The following is a 25,894-nucleotide window of genomic DNA, read 5'->3' as shown; positions in this document are numbered from 1 at the left end:
TAGTGTCTCTGTGAATCTGTGAAAACTTTCCCGACGATCTCTGAAAAGTGCAAACACAAGCCTTTGTTCGCTCGTCCTCACACGGACCATTACCTCGTCCCGGTCAGTGCAGCCGCATGTTGCCAGCCTGCCATCAGACCTGTTTAGCCTCATTGCGTGGCCGTGCTTCCCACTCTTTTCGGTCTGTGCCTGTGCGCCAGTTTGCAGAGAAGCAATCAGGATGTTGGGCTACTACAGAGCGCGGCAGTCGGCCAAACACTGTCCAAGAAAAGCAAAAAAAAAGAAAAAAAAGAGTGAGTTAGTCAAGTGCTCATTTAAATACGAGCAAGCAACAGACTGTGGAATTTGAATGAGATTATAAAGGGAGATGTGGTGGGATGAATTTCAATTTGAGAGCATTACATGTCTTCTCTCACTGTCTCTCTCTTCACCCCCCCCTCCTCCCAGAGGTGAGATAATGAGCCACAACAATGAGCAGGAGGGAGGAAGTTGGCAGCACTGTCGCCACATAGCAAAACCCAATGGCTATTATGGCACGACTGCTTCTCCCTTCTTATTTATCTGCAAACACACACACACACACACACACACACACATCTAGTTTAACTGAGCATCATGTGAATGCATCTCACCACTATCTCCACTGCAGTGCTACGCATTGCACCTCTAAGCCTCCATATAAGATCAGAACTCCCCCTCTGTATATATGAGCTCTGTGTGTGTGTGTGTGTGTGTGTGTGTGTGTGCGTGTGTGTGTAGATGGTGAGAGTGATGGTTGCCTAATGCAGCTCTGGTTAAGGGAAAACACTGAAGGAGGGAGAAAGAGGCAGATGGTGAAAAAACAGCAAGTGATGGTAAAAAAAGAGCAAGGAGGGTGGGAGAGAACAGACAGAGAGAGACAGAGAGAGAGAGGAGGGTGGAGTGTAGGGAGAGAGCGAGTGTGTACATGTGAAGAGGGAAGGGAGGTTCATCCATCAGCACTGGTGAGAACGAAGTTTCTGTTCTGCGTTTCACACACAGCCTGGACACAACACACACAACACGCAGGTGAGACAACTCTTTTTTTTTTTTAGACCTTCTCCTTCTTCTTCTTCTTTTGCCCGGTGATGCTGACGTTCACGTGTGAAGGTGAACGCGGTGCACGGTGGTTGAACTTGCCTAAGTTGGGAGCGTGCAGGCATGCAGGCGTTCCGCTGCGTCCTGAGGGACAAATGTCAACACAAACAGAGGCAGACAGAGGAGGTCCAGAGTGTTGCTGTGACAGTAACGGATGCTTTCCTAAAAGTGTGGCACTCTGGGTGAGTGCTGCTGGAAAAGCAACTTGCTGTTTCTGTGCACGTTCAGCATTCGTGCCGCATCTGGGCTGCATGCATTTTTAATGTGCGCAGATCTCCAGAAACAGCGATACTTCTCGAGGGGGGGGGGGGGCAGCAGGAATGTACCCCCTGTAACATTACAGTATGTGTGATGTATGAAAGCTGCGTTTTTTTGTTTGTTTTTTTTTATCTGCTCAGCTGCTTTGTGTTGTTTGTAGGTTGCAGTGTGGCAGTGAGCAGCCTGCATGGGAAATCCTGTGCTTTATTTAGGTGTCATTATCTGTGGTACCGGAGACCCCCGAGGCAGCAGGAGGCTGTGAATGAGGCTGAGGTGATGAGACCGCTCTTATCTTCAGATGGGTTTTCCACACAGAGCAGGTCGACTCCTTTTGTCTGCAGATACAGTATCTAAATCCACATCAGTGTAACACAGAGCTCCTGCAGGCTACACATGCATCACCTGACTGTGTGTGTGAGCAGATTACACATCTGTACGGAGCATATGCTCGTGTTATTTACAGCGTCGGTGCGGGTTCGTGTGCCAGCACCCAGCTGCACTGAGGGCATCTCCCGCTCTCATCAATCTCAGAGAGACATAATCTTGTGCACGCAGCACACACTCTTTACTGACATGTGATGGAACATTACACACAAACTCACCCTCTTAAGGCCTGAAAGGTGAATCTGAAAAGTTTTTAATTTGGCTGCTTCAAGGACAATGTGGCTGACGTCTGAGTGGAACCGCAAATAAACAATCATTAGTGCAGCCTACGCTTCCTCTCTTCGTGTAGTTTTTGTAGATTTAATACGTTTTCATTTATCACTATAGAGCTTTTGGCTGTTTGTGTCTGTGGCTCATTTGTCATAACTAAGAATACTGGGGACATATTGGGTGTTTCAACCACCATGTGGAGATGATTTTCTATTCTTCACGTTCTTAAAAGGAGTTCATATTGATGGCTCATGCAGAGGAAAACACACTTGACCAAGGCTGTGTAACCAAAAGTAAACTTCAATCGATCCTTTTGAAGCAAAATGCTTCTTTAATTAATGGTGTTTTTAGGCGGTTTGGGTCTGTTGGTGGCCCTCTGTCACGCCACAGACCACAATCCAGAGTCCTTGTGTCTGTGTTTAGGAAAGAAAAGCCTTTGATTAAGATTGCAGAAAGACTGCGGGTTAAATAAACGTATTCTGTGTGAAGTCACTAATAACCGAGACCTCGAACTTTCTCACAAACGCTGTTTTCATTGTTTTTTTTTAAAGCCTCTACTGTGTTTATTATTTCCTACCCGTCGTTCTCTGGCCTTCAGGCAAACCCAACAGAGTTACACTGTCATGAACGACATGGATCAAAGATTTGTGGCCGTTTGAAATTTGTAGTTTATAAAAAAATATATTTCCTTTAACAACCACATTAAAGGCTACAGAGGTGAGACAGAAAAATCACTCCCTGACTCTAATAACACACCAAAACACTGGTGGATTTACTAGTATGAACTGGAGTGGCTGCAATCAGCTCTAGTGTTTGTGTCACAGCATAACACGACGGGGGACATGGATCAATACACGAGCAGAGACCAGAAAGGAATCGCTAGTAACACCAGAAAAAGCAAAGCACCAGACACTGGTAGATATGTAAAGCAATCACTGCAGACTGCAAGAACAGACATACTTACCTGTGCACTGCCTGGATCTACTACAAGAAGCCTCATGTGGATCTTGAAATGGTTGGAACTGTACAAGTTCAGCAGGACTCTAAGAGCCTTCATTGAGAATTCAATGGGAAAATGGAAAACAACCGTAGAGGCAAACTTCAAGCCAATTCCACAAGTCAACATCAAGTGCAGCATATACCAAGGAGAGGCTCTGTCTCCGCTGCTCCCCCTCAGCTAGATCATAACCAAGAGTGGTTACAGATATCAACTACGGAACGGAGCGACCATCAGCCACATCCTCTACATGGATGACATCAAGCTGAATGCCAGGAGTGAACAAGACATCTACTCACTGATCCACAGGGGATCCACTGAGGGGATTTTACTACCAGAAGGCAAGATGGAAGCTGTTGAGGAGCTACAAGTACCTTGGGATCCAAAAGGCAAATGTTAACCATGAAGAGGCCACAAGGAAAGCATCTTCTACCAAGTACCTACAAAGAGCAGAGACCAGAGGAGCAAGCGATGCAAAAATCCTCATGGATGGACAAACCCCTGCACTCTATGTACCACCGTTAGATAGAAGAAGTGGCTGATATCGAAAAATCCTACCAGTGGCAGGACAAAGCTGGACTCAAAGACAGCAAAGAGGCACTAATCCTAGCAGTACAGGATCAACAGAGGCTTGGTGTACCATATCAGACAGGACCCCAGGTGCAGGCTGTGCAAAGATGCCTGAGAAAATCCAGCACATAACAGCAAGGTGCAAGATGCTAGCAGGCAGAGCGTACATGGAACGGCATAACCAGGGGGCAAGCATAGTGTCCCGGAATATCTGTGCCGACTACGGGCTAGAAGGCCCCGAGTCAAAATGGGACACATCTCAAAAGGTGATGGAGAATGTCAGAGCTAAGGTCCTGTGGGACTTCCAGATACACACTGACAAACTGGTAACGGCCGACCAGCCTGACATAGTAGTTGTGGACGAAAACAAAAGAATAAGGCTGTAGCAGTAGATGTAGCAATCATCAGGATGCAGGGTGCAAACCTCTGAACCTACGGTCGTTCTGTGGCCACTCTACCAACTGAGCTACCGCCATCCCACAGGGGCAACCACAGGAAAATAAAATAAAGAATGTTAATCACAAATTGATTAGGCTGACACAAATACATTTTTGTTGTGACTAACTTTTTGAATCTTCTTGTACCAAAAACATTTATTGAAAATGTTTTTGCTGAAATTTACTTGGAAAGGCAAAGAATCACAGAACAAACTGCTCAAAGACCACTGACTTTTCAGAGCATCCAGTGCTTGATAGTCAAAGCAGGTTTTTTGGGGAAGTATAAGTGATGCTGCTGACACAAGATGGAAAAAAAGAAAAAACACAGGGCAGTGACCCCACTCAAATATTCAGCAGCACAACTCCCCCTGAAAAAGCAAAAGTCGTCTGCTATTTACTTTCCATTTTATTTGATAGTCTCTTGTGTCCTTCTGCAGTTTTTCCAGAAGCATTAATTCAAAAAAGGATCACTCTGCTATTTCCCAGAGGAAGTTCTTCAGATGTGAATTTCCAGGGTTGAGTATGTTTAAACTAACTGCTCGTATTAATTAGAATTCTGTTTCCTTCCAGACACAGACTTGTATTTCATGCTGCAGTTATTTTTGGATCTGGTTTGACTTACGATTGTTTTTCTTAAAGCTCCAACCTCCCACTGCATTAACACACAGATTCCAAAGTGAAGCACAGGCTAATGTCACCATCACCACCCACCCTGGTCAGCATGTTGTAAGAGACTGCAGCTTGGGACCATGTCCTGACCATGATGCTGAGACACTTTATGTCCTGATATTGACTTTTGTCTCTTACAATTACAAAGTAGCATAATAACAACATCTGTATCTTCTCATTTTCTTATTATTCTGACTCGCTCATCTCATAATTACTGAACAGAAATGTCACAATTAGAAGACATAGATAAAAATAACTCAAACATTTTACTTCTTCCAATTTATATCAACATGTTTCGGCACATGCACTTCGTCAGGGCAGTTTACACAAAGTGTGGACCAATGCCTAAATACACTAAGCAAAAGAGCAGAGTAGGAAGTTCACATCAATGGACAAGCCCCAAAGGAGGTTGCTTGAATAATTATGAAATTGTAAAATAAAAATTTGTAAACATAAAACTAGATTAAGAAATTTTCTGAAAAAAGAAAATATAAAATGTGGGAACAAAACAATTGTTCAATTTTATGTGAAGACAATAAAAGGACCAAACCAAAAAATATGTACTTAAACATTCTTAACTGAATTCAACAAGAATTCTAGAAATATTGATCAAACTTTGTTTCCCTAAACAATTATAACAACTCTCTAATATAAAAATCTTCATTCAAACCTCTTGGAAGCAGGCCAGGTGCAGGACTTGTTTGATCCTAGAGAAGTGAGATGACGAAGACCAATGTTTTAATGACCGAGCTTCAACAACTCACCTGATTTTACCAGTGGTTTTATTCTTACAAGCTGTAGAAAGAAATGCTAATGTTTTTTTAAGGGCTATGTTAAAACCTCTTTATAACTTTTAGGCTTTTATTTATGATACACTGCCTCACTTGTGAGATCAGTGAACAATTGCAGGTGAGCGTGTTGTTGAACAGTTGAACACAGATGTGTGAAAACATGTGAGAACACCAGAAAGACAGATGCAGTCAGATTATTATTTAAGCATTAGCTTCACACCTCAAGGATTGGATTACTGCGAGTCCTAAAATAAGCCCTGAGCAGAGAAATATGACAGTCCTGCAGCAGAGGATGTCGTTCAGGGATACACGGTGTCATCTGATAATGCCTCTGTCGCTGCGCTAATCTGTCTCCTGCAACATCCTGAAAATCTCTGACAGTTGACTCTAGCAAAACTTAGCAGTAAGCTCAGAATTTTTTCCAGCAGAATGAAGAAAATCTGTAAAATAGCGGCCGAGTGCCAGAACTCAACAATAAAAGCCCAGTGAGCATAGACTGAACTTATTTACTGTTTGCTAATTACTCAGGGCAAAATAATGCATGACCTCAGTGATTGAAATCTGTTTTTTTTCACTTCTGCACATCTGCTGCAGATTTACAAGGTGACATGGTGATGGTATAATAATTATAATAAGGCAGATGGTTGCGTTAACCAGCTGTTCCACAAACTGAATTTGAGCAAATGAAACTATGAGTTTGATTTAAGCTGTTCAGTCAATATGCTCCTTTGGGTTAGTGGCAGTTGTAGCTTTGCAGATAAAGGACAGGATGGAAAATAGCTGACTTTTCTTTTAGTGCTGTTTCTGAAGGAAAGTTCAGGATATGAGGCAAATTATAGATTAAGCTCTGCTGCATACAAAAGAAAGATGGGAGCTGTAAAGTACAACTGCGGCCTGTGGCGTCATGGTCTGTGGGTCAGTGGAAAGAATTCTGTAACTGTGTTGTATTGTAGAGTTTAAGTTTTTTTGAGGTTAAATATATGGCTAGTGCTGGTCTGTAAATGTAAACAGCCATAGAGACCACCACACAGCATTAACTGGAAAAGCGTAGTGGGCTGGACGAACTGTGGATACGGCTGAGTTTGTTAGGTGGGAAGGAGCCGTTGATTTAACCATGATGCACAAAGCTACAGGAAGCCAGCTCAGAGATCTGAAGAGTGGTGTGTGTCGTTTTTGGGTGATCAATGCTGCTGCATTCATCTGGAGGGTGATCATGTTGGTAACCCCCTCAAAAGGGCATAGCAGTCGTCAAAAGGAGATATGACCAGTGTCTGCACAATGAGTTGGGCTGAATACAGGGAGGTAGGGTCTGATCTTTCTGACGTTGTATAGGGTTAATCTGCATCCCTAGAGACAGAGGACAAGGTCAGTCGATGAGGACCTATAAAGTTCTGTCAAACTCAGTCACAGAAGATACTGTGTCGATGCTACTGACATGTTGTATTGAAGGTCTGGGTGGGAAGACTACAACTTCTGTGTTGAATTAAAGATGTATGTTGTGTCAGAGAGACAAGCTGAAGTGGTGATAAGACAGTGGAGATTTTGCAAAGTACAAGAGCAGCTGTGTGAAGTTAGCACAGTAAGGAAAGGAGTTACAGAACCCAGGGATGCAGTTTATGCGGAGAAAAGAAGAGGACCAAGGATTGAACCCTGTGGCACACTAGTGAAGAGGCCATGAGACTTAGAAACGTATCTCTATCCAAGTTTCCTTGAAGGTTTGTCAAGATGGGTAAGACCTAATCCTGGCCAGGGCTGTACCAGAGAGGGCCAAGACAGAGAGTGTAGACGGGAAGATCGGGTGGTTCCCAGTATCAAGTTCATGGCTCATCCAGACACACCCTTGACCATGACAGAGGGACAGGATCTTCTGCCCTTTTCTGCCACATGCCTCATTACTTTGAACAGTAGTTCTAGGTACTTAATGTCATCCACCTTGACCACCTCTGTCCCTTGTAACTGCATCAGTCCACCACCCTCTCTCTCATTTACACACATGAACTCGATCTTGCTCCTACCGACTTTCATTCCCCGTCTCTCCAGTGTCGACCTCCACTTCCCTTTCTGATAATGTGAATAACAGTGACCAGGGTGCTTATTCAGACATGAAGGTGATGTGATTAGATGCAGTCAGGCTAATGGTAAGCAGCGGGTGTCTGAAAGGGAGCTTTAATCTTGTTTTGTTGTGCCTTCCAAAGTCTTTCAGTCACTAGCGAGAGGAGCCGCAACACAAAAGCTACTGATTCAGTTAGTTTTGTAATAATTACCTCCAGTGTATCAGAGAAACTGAGAAACACCGCAGATAAGAATTATGCACAAAAACAATAAAACCCGACTCTTTGTCTGTGTTCTCTCTGTATGGTTGCTGATTATCTGTGTAAAAGTAAAATGGTGGCTCCACAAAGAAGCTCTTTGATTCTCGGGCTCAGACACCAGACCCTGACATAATGTCTCAGATCAGAAAAACGTCTCAGGATGTCACTCGTTCACTAATTGACGTCTGATGGCGATTAAATCTCACCGCTGATCTTTGCTGCAGCCCTGCACTCGCATTTCAATCCCTAACCGACTCCGCGCACGACTGACGCCCGTGCGTTTGGTGGTCACACACATAATTAAGAGAGGCAGCCGGCCCAGTCTGCTGCCTCGCTCACGTCTCGTCTGTCACTGGTGGATCGAACCCTGCCGTGTTTCCTGGCAGGACACCAGGCTGCTGCCGTAGCTGTTACTCTTCCTTCCTCTCATTTTCTTGCTTTCCGTCTGTCTCTCTGCAGTTGGACTGACAGGGCCAAGAGAGCAGTCTTTTGCGTTCCAGGATTTTTCCTTCATATTCACTCTGTGGCAGGAAGAAGAAGACGACCTTCACAGAAGGGATTAGAGTTCACCAAAATGGATTTTCTCTGTTGTTTGCCTCAGCTGACAAACCAAGCTTACACCTTGAAATCTTCCTTTTGTTTTCCTTCCTTCTTTCTCTTTGTCTTTCCATCCCTGCCATCCAGCCGTCCATCAGGTCCCCAGGCTGGTCTGTGCGTCTACAGCTGAGCAGGCAGCTGACAGCACAGTGACAAGTGTTGAGGATCGGAGGATGAAAAGCGATGGGGGGGGACTAATGAGAAGGACAGCAGCAGTGGGGTTTGTCACTGTACCTCCAGATAACAGCCCCCCTCCACTCTCTTTGATATGTTTTCCCAAGTGACCAGGTCACTCCATCCTCAGCTCGTACCAGTGAGGTGGGGGGGGTGGGGGCTTATTAGCCATTGTTCTTTCTGCAGAGGAGGTGGGCATCAGACCTCATACCACAAAAATCCAAAAGCAGAATCGGAAGATGTGAACACGACATAGGAGAAGAGTAGAAAATTGTTGCTTTTATGCAGATGTCGATACAGTCTCATCACCTCTCATCACCCTCGTGTTTATACGTGAGGAGCTGCTTGAGGCTGCAGGAGGGAGAGATCGTAGCTGATATACGATGTGATAAATACAAAAATACGACTGTTGGCTCACAACAAGAAGCTGACAGAACAATGACTCACACACTACGTACACAAAGTGTGAATATATGAACCATATACATTTGCATATACTGTTAGATATGTGTATTAAATCCATTATAATCATATGAAGAGCAGCAGCAAACTCATTCAAAACACTGAAAAATTGAGAAACTGCTCTTGCATTAGAATTTTAGATATGATATATGACGACATTTTAAAGCCACATTTGCCACAGAAGTAGCCACATGTGAAAGTGTTTACAGTGTGATAAACTCACATATGCCGTTATGTAAGAGCTGCTATATTCTACAATACACTGTCTCATAAACGTTACTCAATGCACAGAATATATTAGACCTCATCTATAAATCATGTAGCTCTGATGCACAGCTGAAGACGTTTCCCACTGACGCATAGAAATATAGTGTAGTATACGAACACACAGTCTAATACAGTACAAGTCACATTCTGATCATTAGCACAAAGTGCAGAAAAGTGAAAAGATGGAGTTTGATATTTTCACCAGACCTGTAAAACACGTCTTACAGCTCACAGTGTGTCCAAGTTGTCTTAAAGGGGAACTTCACCAATTTTCTACTTGCTTCCCATGGCTTTAGTTTAGGGTGTAAATATACCATAATGCTTTTAAACATCTCTGTCACTTCTCTAGTTTTAAAATATTTCTCTTTTGGCTCCAGATGACATAATTACACCCTCAACTAAAACCACGGAGAGCAAGTAAAAAATTTGGATTTCCATCTGGAAGTCTGTAGAAACAGCCATCATGGTCTTCACGCGTGTCCCCAGTAGGGATGTCTCAATTCAGATCCCAGTATCGGGCGTTGGGTCCAATCCTGCCTTTGTGTACTTGTACTTAGTACTTGTAAATTTTCTCCAATACTGCCACTCAGTACCACGTTAACCTCTGCGGGTAGTTGGAAACCTTAGTTGGAAACCTTTCATATTCCTGTGTAGACTCTATCTGATGTCCATGTTGACCACATTTCTCCATCTAGGATCATAAATCTGTGGTTTGTTTTGTCATTTTTCCTTTTCTTTTTGTTCTTTTCAGCAAAAGGTTGCTTCATTTATTAAACGCAAGTTGCTGCCATATTTGTTTTGGCAAAAGGCCTCGCGAGAATATTTGTTCTCCCAGGATTTGCATAACTGCAGTGGATTGTTTAGGATTCTACTGTCCAGCAACTCAGTGGTTTAGTACTTTTATTGGTACTCGATATCGCTGAATACCCAAATGTAAGTACTTGTACTCTGGGAAAAAGTCATCCCTTGTCCCCAGCTTTAGGTCTTTAAGTCTGTGCATCGCCTGGCAACACGAAGATTGTAAAGAAAAATAAACCTAATGATTTAATGCGTAACGGGTTCCTGAATAAAATCCCAGTGGTCTCCACAAAGACAACGGATGTTTGAATCCTAATTTTTCCAGATAAAACATTGCAGCTGTTCTTTTGGGAAAGTTCTCTTTAGTGGCTCCGAAATGTGGTTTCAAAACCAAAACAAATGTCAGTGGCGAGGTCCTCTGAAGGAATCTCTCCATCCAGGATCGTGCTCTGATTTCGGTCGTCCACGCTCCTGTTTCACGTCCTGATAATGGACATAAACACTAGACTGAGCACTTTGATGTCCGTCCTCAGTCCAAGTGCACATTTTGAGATAACTTGCACTCAAGAGGTGTGAACTTTCATTTCCAGCCTCCCTCTGAAGGCAGCGCTTTGATTTCGCCCCCCCAGCAGGCAGGAGGCCCACTGAGGCGGCCTCTGAAGATCGGTCACACCCTCCAGCTTTCACGAGCAAAGAGAGCAGCAGTATCCATCCACACGGAGACTATCGTGTGCTGGGATTTTTCTGAGCGAGCGCGCGCAGATGTGAGAAATATTAATTTGTTGTGTGCACGTTTTGCATCAAATTAATTGGAGGAAGTAGAAGGAGGAAGTGGCTTTGTGCTCTTTAAAAAGCCAGAGGAGGTTTTTGACATGGAATCAGTCAATTTGCTGCAGAAAGTAGGTAAAAGATATATTGATTTTCTCGTTTTTTTTTTTTAAAGCAGCTATGCTCCACTAGATGAGAAAGCGTGTCGGGAGATTGTGTCCTACAGCTTACTGAGCTATATTTTCATATCTACCCTGTGGTTAATAATAGTTGAAGTGCAATATTTTAATGTCATACTGCTGCAGTAGCTGCTGAGTTGAAGCTTTTTGAGCTACAATATCTTCTACTTAATGAGATTCTTAAGTCTTCTTATAATTTTAACCTGTAACATTGTGAGAAGCCACATTTACCGCTGTGGTTTGTTTCCAGCTTACAGTTTGTCGTTTTGCATCTATTGTTGGCAGCGCGGTGGCAGCACTCAGTGTGCAGTTTGCTCCCACAGTTCATGGGCACGCAGTGGTTTAACTGGTGTCTCTAAATCGCCCCCGACCCTCCGACAGACTGGTGACCTGTGCAGGATGTGACGGACTCACTGCATTCCGGCCACCTGCCGCAGTAAATTCAATCTACTGTGTTAATATGTGCACACACAAGCACGATTGCCCACCTTGTCACCGGGGGAGGGTCTCACAAGTCCAAACATCATGTTTTGGACAAATTATTAGAAAGAAATCGTGAAAAACGACCAAGACCAATGGTTTACGATGAGCAACACTCCAATGCTTATTAAAAATAATAAACTGCGATTGTGACGGTGACATACAAAAGGAAAAAAAAAACCTTTGAATTGAATTTACTTAAGTTTATTGCGATCGAAAAAATGATTAAGAGAGTATTTGGTGGAGTCGTGCTTCTCCCCCATTCCAGAGCCTTCTGTCAGATTCTTCCCACCCCCGACATTTGTGTCTTCGGCAGCGGGCACTGGACTCCCGACTCTGATTTCTCTTAGACGGACAGTAGTTTCACATTTGATGTTTAGAGGAAAAACGGAGGGAATGATTGTGACACATACATATTTAAATACTTTCAGGTTACAATTCATTTAATACATTTACATAATAAAAGGTAACAGAATTCTTTCAGCTGTGAGATGTTTGCGGGGTCTCGTCCCCCCACAGCATCTCAATGAGAACAAGATCTGAGCTTTGACTCTTTTCTTTTGTTTTCAGCAAGTCCTTCGTGGATTTACCACCATGTTTTGGGTCATTGTCAAGTTTGGCTTTAATTTTCTGACAGATGGTCTCACGTGTTCATAAATCACCCTCTGACACATGGAACAATTCACTAATAATCATGTTTTAATCAGGTGCACTTGATATGATACACCTGTGTAATTCTAGCCATTTTAAGTGGAATTAAATGTGGAGATGTTGGGAATCTATTCCTCAGCAGAAATTTCCTTTTTTGAAATTACATTTAACAAAGTTTGAATCTTTCTTCAGTTTCAGCTGCTCAGTTATATGACTTGAATCTGTCTGTATTGTAAAATATATCAATGTGTGGAAATCACAAACCTAAACATACGGACCAAAAATAACCATAACCAGGAAAACTGCTAGGTTGACTAAACTTCCAAAAAAAAAAAAAAACGATAAACTGTAAAATTATTACACAGCTGTGCTTTATAAACATCCACTACAGAATCAACTTCCTGGTTGCAGTACTCTACCGTACTGTGCTGTACTTCCTGTCATCGGCTGAAAAACACAGACTAAGCTGTTTGCTCCTTGCCGGAACCGACATATCACTGAGCGATTACATTTCAACTGGCAACTCTTTTCTGACATTGTTCCTACACCGCTACTCAGCAACAGGGGGGAGTTGGCCGGTACCCGTCGCCATCGGCATGAGGACGGATTGGTCAATGTGACAATGTCCGCCAGTCACAGGCAGAGTAGTGCAGGCCTTCACTGTACAGAGGCACAGAAAACCTGCATTGGCAGTGACAGGGAGACAAAAATATAATAAAGTGAGAAGACACGTGAAGGAAAAGCAGTGAAATTGTAAGTCAGTGTGTCGTGGCTTGTGCTAAACGCTGGAAGGTCGACGCAGGGCTTTTAATCCGGAATGGACCGAGGCGTCTTCATCCTTCCCATAGGAAGCTCGAAACCTTTGTCTCATCTGCTCTGAGATTGTGACAGCGGTTAAAAGGTGGGAATGTGAAACGCAACTACAACAGAAAACTACCCACTAAATTTTTACTTGAAATGTTAAAAATAGTTATCATTTCTATGAAAGTACTTATTATTTATAATTCTCAGGTAAATTTAACATTTACTTTGAGTTTGCTTATTTTATTTATTATTCTATAAAGCTCTGCAGAGTCCAGAGTTTCAGAGAAACAAAAGTGTGTGTGAATGGCACTGAATTGATTTGAGTCACTGACTTCACACAGTGCAGATGTTGATATGACAATGCTACTTCAATATATATGTAATTGTAATGTATAACTAAAATATAATGCAACTTAAAACACGATGACACTGCAAAACTGTACAAGAGGAAGTTTTCTCTATCCGAACCTCGTAAAATTAAAATTAACTACCCCTGACCTACAGCATGTGAGCATTATGCGCTGAATCCCTATGTATGTTTCACTCCACACCACTTTTATAACACTAACAATCATCCACACTTCCATAATTTGTGTCCTGTACTTTTGGTCCCCACTAAACAACCAATTGAATGACACTGCTTTTAGTCCTCATCAGGTTAAATGAATCTACGTCATGTTTCTGCCACACTGTGAACAGTTACAGATTACATTTGTGATGTGAATACAAATAAAAAAATAAAGATAAAGATCTTAAGGGCATCCAACCTGGCGTGATGTTGACTGGCAGATAAACGGTGTGATGGATGTTTCCATGACACTCTGGGAACATTTGCATTTAGCAGACGGTTTTATACAAAGCAACTTACTTAAGTGATGTCCAAGGCAAGAAAGTCAAGGAGAAAAAAAATCCAATCCAAACAAAGTCCTATCAGAAGAAGTGTTTCCATTTCATGAGATGCAAGATCAAGAATGATCTTTGTTGTTTGTTGTTTTTTTAAAATTGGTAATGAGGTTGCTGCTGGGACCAGCAGACATTGTTGGTTAGTAGACCAATGTGGATGGCAGCGGTTGTAGACCTGAATGAGGGAGTTGAGGCAAACATGAGCTGTTGAGTTGACCACCCAAGTCATGGGTGGCAGAGATGTCTGAGAGACTGGCAGAATTGAGTGATGAGACAGTGGAGTCATGTGGTAGAAAAGCTGTGTGTCGTCAGCATAGCAGTGAAAGGAAAAGCCATGTTACTGGCTGATAGAAACCAGGGATGTAGTATTGATGGAAAAAAAGACGAAGACCAAGAACTGAACCCTGCGGCACAGCGGTAGAGGGGCTACTGCATAAGAGTTAGAAGCACAAACTTGCCAGGATACCTTTATGGTTCATCCTGATAAGTAAGACCGAAGCTAAGCAAGACTTGATCCAGAGATGGGAAATAATGATCCTTTAATTAGTTGAACTAGAAGGTGATCTGCGTGATCGAGTTCCTCCTCAGCAACTAACTTGATGAGTACCGGGTTCAAACAATATAAAATGTTTCTGTGAATCATCTGTTGCATAAAACATTCCAACAGACGGCATGTGAGAGTTTATATTTTAGCAGCAAACATAACCAGCACCACTGTTCTATTTCAGCAGAAGCAGACAAATCATTTTTCTTCACCCACAGTAGCTGTAACCTCCCTCTTGTTACTGTTGCTATCACAACAGCTTCAATTTAACTGTATAATATGGACCAAGGTCAGAGCAGAAATTGCTGGAATGCATTCTGGAAAGAGTCGATGAGCACAAACACATCTAGAGGTAGGAGGCTGAGGGCAGGAACAAGGTTGAGGGAAAACACAGCGTGCAGTGTTTCTGTTGTTGGGTTCTCAACTCAAACCAAGTGTGTTGGTTAAAGTGCACATGTTCAGATGTAATTGTGTTTAACGCAAAACAAAGGAAAGATGAAAGACACTATACAAGGGGCTGACAATTTATTAATTATTATTATTATTATTATAATACAAATAAAATTGTATACATTTAATTTTAAATATTAAAACTACTTACTTTGCAATTAAGGTTTCAAGTTCTGAAAACTGTCTGCAGCTTTGACACCATCACATTGTCTTGATAAGTTACTCAAAAAAAAAAAAAAAAGATGAAAAATAAAGCACATCACTTTACTAGTTTGAAATAAGACAATGTGCTGCAAATTCTACAGTCTTAGACAAAATGTGGATACTTCATCACGAAATAAGGATCCTCCTTAACCTGCAGCAACGTCCTTATGATATAACTGAAGAGACTGAAAAGCTTTATCAAAAAAAAAAAAAGAAGCAGTTTCCAAGGCCTTGGTCTTGTCATGTCGATTCACGGAGTTTGATGAGCATCCACGCTGCTCCAGTGTGGAAGAGCTGTGATTATATTCTCATCGGGATCAAACAGGATTTGCACTCTCTCTCTCGTCAACTTCATTTCCGCGTAGCTTTCAGGCCTCTGTGCTGCAATTTTAGCAACGCTCCTTTTCAAAGGTGCTTTTACTCAAATGGCAGTGAAAGGGGAGGAAGCCGCCTCCATTTGTTGTGAGCACAGGAGGGAGATGGCATTGAGCTCAGGCCCAACAATGGATGTTTGTCCAAAATCATAAAGGAGAAGCTCTTTCATCCTGTGAGAGTGGGCAAACATGGACATAAATGTCTTCAGGTGCACTGTAGACATGACAGAGGACTTTTTACCCGCTAACCCTTTTAGTTGTGACTATGTAGAAACACTTTGTATTGTTTCCACGTTTTCCTGATCAGTTTAATGACACTTTCCTGGAAATGCGGGTAATTAGGCGCAAATATATAATACAAGTTCTTCCAGACCAAATGTCGAAGTGTCCCCGGGCAAGACCCTGAACCTCAGACAGCCCGTCCCCAGCCATGTAGCGCTGGTCCCAAGTCCAGTAGGGATTGGGGAGGGTTGCATTGGGAAGGGCATCCGTCATAAAAAATAAATAAATAAATAAATAAATAATGAAGAAAAAGAAAAATCACGCGGACTGAATGGCCCCGAACTCACAGGATAAGCCGAAAGGACAAAACAAAATAAAAAAAATAAAAAATAAAAAGACAAAAGTATTAACTGGTACTTCAAGTTTCTCTGGGCTCACCCTCAGATGTGCTGCCAGCCTGTGGGACATGTTGAATTTGCAGTGACAAAGTGCATCCTGGTGAGGACATTGTCTTTTCAGGAGATAAACTGTAAAATTCGACAATATTTTAATACAATTTTACTAAGAGCAGAGAAAGGTTGACTTTTTGCAGTTTTTAGGGGGTAAAACATATGAGACAGTTCATTATTGAAAACGTCCTAATATATGACTTGAGGGAAGCTTTAGGCACCTGAGTTGGAACTTTTAGGATGAGTGTGGAATAATAGGGAGACATATTCTGCTTTTAGTTGTGACTTAACATTAGACAACAGCAAAGTTCCAAACGTGAGCTGAACGTATGCTGAAGAATCTTGTCTCTGTCTGCTCTGTTGCTTTTGTCTTTCCCTGGACACCCAGACTCTCTTAAACCATTATCAACAGTCCCACATACATGCAGACCACAAAACTGACCTTCATCTTTGCTCGCCCGCTCGGTTCCCCGCTGTGCTCGGCCCACCAGCAGGCTTCTGTAAGCTGGCTAATTGGAACGCAGGGAACTCCGGGGGGTAAAGAGAACAGAGCTTAAACAAATTGTTTGACAAAGAAGGAAAAGCTTTTCTGACTGCTGACATGTTAAATTATTCATTGACCATCATCAGTCTGAAAACTACAGGTAACGTAGTTCAACCACGATGTGCAGCATCAGTGTTGATTGTAGGAATTTTTACTGGCTACCGAGCAGCTGTACATACGACAGCCGCAGAATCCAAATTAGGAAAATTCATTTTGTTCTTAGAGGAGTGACACTGTGCATATGTGAGATGAGTCCTTTGTTATTTCCGGCTGAGTGCAGCGAGGCAGGCGTGCTCGACTACACAACGGAACAATAGCTCTCTCTGTGTGGCTTTGATCTAATGAGAGAAAGCGAGAGGTGGGTGGTACGAGAGAACGACACAGAGTGAGACTGTTCAGGGAAGCAGAGAACAGAGATGGATTTTACACTTGGATCACGCCGAAAATGAAACAGCTACTCGGAGAAGTGATTTCAGCTTGACCGAAGAGCTTATTAAAGAAACTCAACGGTGTGCCTTCGAAGCCCGATACTATTTTTACAGCAGATTGCTGTTATTGGCTTCTGATTCCCACAAATTACAGCTCCAGCTCGGATTTAAGATCCCTGTACCATCTTCTCGTTAGGCACCATGGGTGTCAAGGTCTAGGAGATGTAATTAACTGCTTTAGAGACCAGTTAAGTAGGACTGAATTTAACGCAAATTCATCAAAATCCACTACTTTTCTTTTGACTCTGTTAACGTGGGTCCTGTCGTGATGACCTGTTGCATCACCTGTGCAGAGCTGGACAGTGGGAGTGACGTATGTGCGAGCACACACACACACACACACACACACACACATCAATGGCAGCAACTATTTTACTGCTCTGTACTACACAACACGAGTAAAACAAGTTTCTGAAAACACTCGTTCTCGTTCCCTAGGCATCAAAAAGCGCCACTTTGTCCAGTCCCTTTGTGTTACATGGAGACGCTTAAGGTAACTGTTTGTGTCTGTGATCGATGCTTGAAGCTTTGAGTGTCGGTCAATGGAAACCCAGATGTTTCAATACTTGATGGCTAAAGCAATGACGCATAATACAAAAGTATAAAGTAAAAAAGTTTCGGCTTTTCCACAGGAGACCAGGGTTCGACTATAAAGCAAGACGTTAGCGACTTTGATGATTGTAACGTGGCGTGTACACGTGGCATCCAATGGTGGCCCTTCTGGAGTGTTCTGTACTGACACCAGACTACCTGTGGTCTCAATTCGATGCAGCAAAGGGCTTCAGAAAGAGGCACAATTTGACGCCTCAGCGTCATTATCCGAGGCTGTGGGCTGAGAACGTGTCTGCAAGAAACACGAAACTCACGTCAGCTCGGCACGAGGGACTGTGCGCAACCGTCGCTCGTAAAACAACAGCTGTCAGTATGTTGTGCTCATGTGATGTGATGTGTCACACAATGTAATACCTGAGCAGGTTCTGGAGGATTATGGTTTATGCAGCTGTAAGATTTGTCCTCATAAACAAAACAAAAAAAAAACTGATGCTGTGTGGATTATTACCATTATGTCCACATTTAAAATACAACTCAGTGCTCAATTTTCCCCGAGTGTGTGACACTGAACTTACAAGTAGAAATCTCGACCGTCTCTTTCAAGAACGAGCGAATGTAGGCTGCAGTCTCATTCTTTGCTTTAGCATCTGTTGACCGAGTCTTTGCAGCGTGTCCCACACACTTAAACGAGTCGGACCTCTGTCAGTAGTTTTTGGGCTCATTCGTGTTGACCAATCTGACAGGCTGCACCAGATAAAGACACAGTATTAACAACACCAGCACAACTTGTACTGTTGGAACCTTTTATCTTCTGTTAGACGTAGCTGTGAACCGTCATTGATGAGCCCGCGTGCTGTCAGTTACCGTGAAGGTGATGTGACCAGACGCAGCCGGTGGCCTTTGTTGGTGCTAGTTCTTTGGTGTGTCACGGCCTTAGATCCATCTCACTAACTGGGAGACTCGTTTAACAGCGGTGGGGGGAGGTTTAAACACACTCCTGTGACATTTCAATGACGGCACGGCAGCAGAGGGAAATATAAAAGCATATTAACAGGTTCTCCAAACAGACTTAAAGGTAACGTAAACTGGTTGTCGTCAGGCAGCCGCCGAGGGCGAATGTGTTTTCACCTTGAGCAGATGGCTCAGAGTGGAGAAGAGATTCACTTGTACAGACGTGCACACACACACACTTTTCTGCAAAAACATAGCCTCACATGCAAACTGCACAGTACATGAGTAGATACATGTCAGTGCATGTACATGGACACGTAAACGGATTCTACGCAGCTTTTATTCTCTCTCACACAGGCAACAGCAGCAACCTACGCAAACACACACACACACACACACACCAGTTATATAGGCCAAACACATTTACAGTATAGCCACCCACACACGCACACACACCTCAGCCAACAACTTCCCACATCTTCCCGTTCTATTCTAGATCCACGAGAAACTTTGCCATATTTGCTCAGCTCTCTCCCTCCTCCTCCTCCTCTCATTTCATTTCCTCTCCCTCTTCATCGCTGTCTCAATCATAGGATATCGACCCGTCTCCAGCCTGAAGTAATTGTCTCCTTCCATCTTTGTAGGCAGGGCAGATTCTCAGGGAGAGTCACAACCTGATAGAGCAGAAGCACAGATGTAACCGATATCCGAGGTGGTGCTTAATTTGATGGCGAGGTGATAACGGACCTGAATGAAAAGGGGAAAGTGATGTTCAAGGATGTTTGGTTCCCTCTCGTGCAACAAGGACACGAAGAAAACACCCACAGCTATATGCTAAAATGTAATAATAAAAGTCAAGTGCAGCTTCAGGGGTCGAGAAATAACAATCCAATTTCTTAATCCGCTGTATAATTTCAAAAACTCGTGAAGGTCAGTCTAAAAATAAAGCAGCTTTTCAAAGGCTGACCTTTTGGTGACAAAAGGGGGCATCGATGACGAGTCGACGCTGGCTTAGAAAACACACAACTAACCGCTGGTGTGTTCAGGCACAGCCCTACATCTCTGCATTAGCATCTATCTGAGAAGGCTCATTAATCCAGGCTGACTCCGAATCAGTCACAGAGATTTTGTGGATACAAACGCCTACGTTGCTGGTTCTTTAATATTGAATATAAATAATCACAGAGTGTCAACTGCTGCATGAGGAAAAGATTATGAGGTCATGTTCAGAGTCTCACTACTTCCCCATTCATTTCAAATGCATATTTACTTTTAGACATTTAGACACTTTTATCCAAATTAACTGACAAGTGAGGGACACACACAAGCAACTACGTACCATCTTGCTCAAGGACACAGTGACATTTGGACAGGAGGAGCTGCCTGTGGCTGGTGGACATTCTGCTCTACCTCGTTGCACGTGGAGCCAGAACCGGCACCACATGTTGAGGGTTCAAGCACTTTGTAATGTGAACACCAAATGTCTGCCATGTATCCTGGAGATCAGCCATCTACAGCCCAGTGCCAGCGGTTCAATTCCCGGTCCTCCTGGCTACATGTCGAAATCTCACTGGGCATAAAGTTGTTACTACCGTTACTTAAAATAAAACTTTGTACAGTTTGTTGTACAATCCTGTCTGTGAGGCTTACAAACCACTGTGCTGTGTGTTTGGTGGAGTACGGAAGGCAAAGGGATCGTTTTACTCCATCAGAGTGAACCCATCGTCCTGCAGCAAGGATACAGACTCACTACATCCCAACAGTTTAAGCAACTGTGAGGAGATGCAACAGCAGATCCAGGACTCACTGGAGGAAAGAGATCACCCCCAGTCTGCAACTGTGAAACAAAAGAGCTGGAGGAAGGAGTCAGGGATGGTTGATCTGACCCAGATAAACAGGGAGAAAATAGGAAGAATGTTTAGAGATTAGACTCATTTTTTAGAATCTATTGAAGAGAAGGTTAGAATCCCGGCTTTAATCATAAAGTACTGGTGGTCACATGGCAAATGAGAGGAGTAGCATCACTGAGAGGGAACAATTATTATATAATATAGTCTTCACTTGAAATGAGAATCAACAGCTTTCATTAAGGTAATTAAGTTGAGCAGGTTCCAGCGAAGCTGCTCAGTGGCAGGAGGCTCAGCAGAATGAACAAGCCCTCGGCTGATATTTGGGGAGAAAAAATATAAATTAAAAACAGCCATCATCATTCACAAACATCAACCTCAAATCCTTCATTCAGTAATAACTCATGTTGTCTGACATTTCAGGTTTATAGTTCCAGGTGACTTATGTGTTGTCTGTGCTTGTCAGTCAGTGCAGACCAGACTTGCATGTTTGGGATGTGTGATTGTTTTAACGACACTTCATTTTTAGTCAAAGCAGCATGGACACTTTGGTCCAGTCGGAAAAAAAAAAAAAAATCACTAGATCTCAGCAACTATTGCATCTACTGCTATGAAACTTTCCGCAGACGCTTAGGGTTTTTCCATCGTGTGGGTGGAAGTCGTGCTCAGCTCATTTTAGCGCCTCTGGCACAATGCGAGTGGTTTCCCACTGCAGTCCACTGGGTGACAAACACATTGCAGGACCATTAAAACACTAATAATACAAACTACAGGAGATTCAGGTAGAAATACTGATGCACTGTGAAGTAAACTCTGACCTTCTCTATAGTTGCAGTATAGGCAGTAGAGACAACAAACCAGCAGCCCCTCACAGGATGGGAACTAAAGGTTGCAGAATGGTAGACAGTACCAGCGAGTGAGGGCAATTCTCTGTCTGTTGAGAATACAATCTGATTTAGAAAAGGACCAGTTAGCCTTCAAAGCTCAGAGCATGTAGCCACAATTAGGGAGGTGGTCCGGGGAGTCTACTGCTCAATCCAAACTGATAAATGCCCGCCATCAGGCCTATACGTTCATGAAACAGTAAACAGTAAGAGAAGCATGTTAGGACTGCCGGTTACCATGGTGACAACATCATTTCCCCAAACCCAGTTTGTAGGTAAACTGCTGTAACAAAAAATTATTTACGTAGCACTTTTCGTACAGTCACAGTAATAACACTGCTTTACACATGATTGAAAGTTAAAAAAGGTGAACAAGCAAAATCAAGATAAAGAGTCAAAAACAGCGATGTTGTCCATAAAACAGGAGTATTTTTTAATGTGTAAATCAGATAAAAACAAATAAAAACATGAGGAAAATGACAAAAAAATGAGAGTAAAGTAATAACCACTCATAAAATAAATGATAAGTAATAAATAGTTCACAATAGTTTAATCAAAACCCAGCTCAAAAGGTTTTACCAACAGAGTTTTAGTCACACGTGTCATTTACTGTTGATGCTGAGTGTTTTCAGGAAACCGCAGAACTGTTATCATGACTGCGATCACATCACTTTAACATGAGACACACATACTTTTGCAGGACAAATAAAGAAGCTTAAAACTACTAAACTTTATTTATTTTTTTACACTTGCATGGACTAATTCTATTCTCTCTTCTGTTGCTCCTCTCTGTGATTAACTCCCATGGGGCCTCATTATGGAAGGTTTGTTTGATGTGTTCTGTCGCAGCTGTTTGAACTAGAAGCATCGCATTCTCCAAGGAGCACAGTCGATCAGCGTGACTGCTTAAAACTGCTGCCATTACTCAGGCAAACACTGTTTTTTTCCTGCAAGCTGCCGCTTTATGAACACTTTGCAGCATTTTTAGGTTTTGGTTGTCTTAAAAGAGAAAAGAGCTCTGTTTCATAAAGCAAATCATCTGCAGTGAGCTGGTTCTGCAGCGAGGATTAATCCCACTGCAGCTGCAGTGGGCGAGTAATCAGACGGAAACGATGAGTTGCCCCTCTTTGCCTTAAGTACAATTAACTGCTATAATTAGTTCATTTAAAGAGGTCGATTTGATGTAAACATGCAAGAACAACAATTAGCTTTAATGATAAATAACTTCCAAGGCTTCAGGGCAGTCGTGCACTGGGACTGTGAAAACGGATTCTCGTTCAGGGTTGAAGAGGAGGCTCCCAGAACCTTTTCTGGCCGCACTCTTCTGTGACCAAAACAACAATCGCACTCACATCCACACCTACAGCCAACGAACCCAACACGCACGTCTTTGAAGGGCCACAGCCTGCCAAACTGTCCTACTTGGCAACTTGTCTCTTGAATTTTCTGCACTTCTCACACCACTGGAACCTTGTGGTGTCTCTGACCGTTTTAATACCGATTAGACGGATTTCAAAACCATTGATTATTCAGCCACAGCCAAGTGTGTGTGCGCGCAAGTAGTTTCATTTCAAAATCATCCTCACCGAGAGGCCAAATCCTGTGCACAGTGCTGCAGGCTGCAAAGATGGAGGCAGCTCCTCCGGCTCTGGTAGCTCCGTACAAGATACACTACAGCCCTTTGTTTTCAGGGCGCTTTGAGAGAGACGACAGCTCCACCTGTGTGTGTCCGCTTCCTGCTCGTTCATTAGATGCCGACAATGAGAGCGCTTGTCTCCGCTAAGGAAAGACACATTAATAACACCTCTGCTGAGAGCGATCGGCTCAAACGTTTGAAACAGAGCACAGGGAGCGTGTGTGTGGTGTTGTTGAGGGCTATTTTGTGTAGATCTCTGTTGTGCAAATGCACGTTTGCCCCATTATCTGAGTGTTACGTGTCTACATGTGTGGTTTCAGTCACTTGAAGGGTAAAGCTTCAGTCGACCTGTTTACAGACACCAGTCTGTACTTGGTCAGCCATTGTTTGCTTGCCATTTCAAAATGATTGCTTAAATGCTTCACATTGGGGGGTGGGGGGGGGGCTACTTGTCCTGTTCTTACCTCAGATTGTATTTATCGCTCCTCTCATCATCATCTTTGCACCTTACATTTGTAATGAGTCACTTCCCGTTATCCGTCTATTGACTCATGCAGAACCAAGTAAAATAATGTTCAAACTGCACCGTGACAGACAATGATGTTGTTTGTGCCGAAGATGCTCAGTACTTGCTACAGAACATGTAGATGTACTGCATACAAAGCAGCAAATGAGCAGTGATCCCACGTGGACTTTACCTGCGTTTACAGATTAAACAGTCTGCTCACATTGGCTCATGTTATTTCTCCAAAATGCTTGAAAATTCGCGATTGATTCATTTATTGAATTAGGAAGAAAAGTTTCACTGGTAAAGCAGATGTGAGTCCAGCTGATTGTCTCACGCGGTTTGCTGGTACTGAAAGACTCTGATCTGATTTTCCATCAGTGTAACGACGGTGCTCTGTCTGGGAGAGAGGCTGTGACATTAGGTTTGCTCACATCAGAACTGAACTATTAGCACAGGTGAAGCTGATGCACACTGACAGGTGTCCTCTCATCTGTGGATAAGAAAGTAGATGCTTTTTATACGACTAAATAAATATCGTCCCTATTGTTGACATTTATGCAGCCTTTAGTCGGGGACTGCTCTCTTTAACATGGATTGTTGCAATATTGGAACTTTTTTAATGGCCAACTCCGAAAGGTAGTTTTCATGTTTGCAGAATGAAATGTGCTTAAATGCTCATTTGATGACAGCAGCTGCATGTGTCCTAACGAGTTATTGTGCAGTTTGCTGCCATGAGAAGATATGCATGCGTGCGTCTTTTATATCGAACATTTGAAAACATTGGCGTGTTTTATTTAATAAAAAATAAGGTTATGAAGCTTCATTATGATCTATTGGGACATACCACGTAACTGCAGCGTCCTTCGTTACATTCCAGCATCCCGTCCCTGTCTCCGGATTCCTGATGGTCAGCCTGTCGAAAGTAAATAGAAATCATGTTGATATTTCAAAAACAAGGTCCCAAATAAAGAGAATCATTTTTCCACGGCTGTAGAAACCAAGAATGAGCATTAATCTGCATAAAACAGTGCTGTGGTTTTGTCTACAAATACACCGAGCTGACCAGCGAAGTGTGAGATGATGTGATCAGACTGATGAGATTCTGTGTTCTGGAAATGAATGAGTGGAAAAAAAGCAGTTACAGATATTATAAATGATGCACTCAAGACACAAACTGAACACACTCAGTTCTCAAGCACCTGCAACATCTTCAAACGACACAAACACACACAAAAAAATACATGAGATGAGAGAAAACAACAAAATACAACTACTGTACATTTGTGAAGTTTCAGATTCACTCCTTGTTCTGAGCTTTACCAGCTTAAAAGACAAACTTCACTACACACAAAACACAGTCTTGTTGCAGCTGAACTATTTCTATCTGATGATTCACCTTCTTAGCTAACACGTCTAGGAGATGCTCATATGTAATAACCCCCTCTCGTATTAAAATCTTTCTGCAGATATGATGCTGCTACCTGCGAGCGTGCTGATTGGCCTGCTGTGCCTGAGCCAAGCCGGCAGGGCGCAGGCCTTTGCCAGTCTGCTGGACGACGTGGAGCTACGTTCAGCTTTTTCTGTTGCGCGCACCAACAGCATGGAAGGTGGACCGAAGATGACGGTGACCTTTGACGCCGTTTATGTCAACATCGGTGGGGATTTTGACCCCAAGGCGGGTTTGTTTCGCTGTCGTATCCCCGGGGCCTACTACTTCTCTTTCACAGTGGGAAAGTTTCCACACAAAGACCTCTCGGTGATGCTGATGAAGAACAGAAATGAGGTGCAGGCCATAGTGTATGAGGAGAACGCTGGAGAAGAGAGGAAGGTAACTCACACCTTATTTTACCAGCAAAAGTTTGGGTGTTTCATGAATCAGAGCACTAGTGAGTGGGACTAAAGGTTTTGTCCTGGTTTCTGCTTTTGTTTTCATGGTCCTCTACCCACTGTGGAGGCAAGTTCCACTATCCCTTTATCAAATTCCATGTACTTGGGAGGTGAGGGAGGACAGGGTATGTCTCATCCTGCTTTGTAAAATACAGGGGAAGAGCAAAGCAGGACCAACTAACTTCACACCGCAGGTTCTAATTATTGGGATATTCCAGGTCACAGGTTCCTGTCGTGGAAGAGAGAATTTTGTCTGTCACGTTGGGTGAGGCATTCAGGGACACCACTGAGCGTAGGTCATCCATATTTATATCAGAGCCCAACAGTGTTTTTGTTTCAAATTGTTCGTGATAAAAAGCAAAACACAAACCTGGAGAGTCGCCAAACGCTTAACAGACATCAGTGCAGTGAGTTTTAAGGTCAACACTGTGTATTAAGCTCAAAATTAAATTGTCAACTCTCAGTAA

General features: G+C 43.0%; 1 protein-coding gene across 3 annotated transcripts in view; it reads left to right on the top strand.

The window, feature by feature from the left end:
• The first annotated feature begins 888 nt into the window (after nt 1-888).
• Nucleotides 889-25,894, top strand: part of c1qtnf4 (C1q and TNF related 4) — a 31,298-nt gene continuing 6,292 nt past the window's right edge. Inside the window, exons 1-2 of one of the 3 annotated variants that reach the window (XM_067490857.1) lie at nt 889-1,047; nt 25,007-25,368. In XM_067490857.1, the coding sequence (XP_067346958.1) occupies nt 25,009-25,368 (360 nt within the window). In that variant the 5' untranslated portion in view covers nt 889-1,047; nt 25,007-25,008. Of the gene's footprint in view, nt 1,048-17,058; nt 17,476-25,006; nt 25,369-25,894 lie in introns of those variants that run through there. The other 2 variants (XM_067490876.1, XM_067490867.1) reach the window with 2 other exon arrangements.

This window comes from Channa argus, chromosome 2 (assembly GCF_033026475.1).
Source record: "Channa argus isolate prfri chromosome 2, Channa argus male v1.0, whole genome shotgun sequence".
NCBI lineage: Eukaryota > Metazoa > Chordata > Actinopteri > Anabantiformes > Channidae > Channa > Channa argus.
Note: the sequence above shows the minus strand (reverse complement) of the source record. Positions and strands in the feature narration are given on the sequence as shown.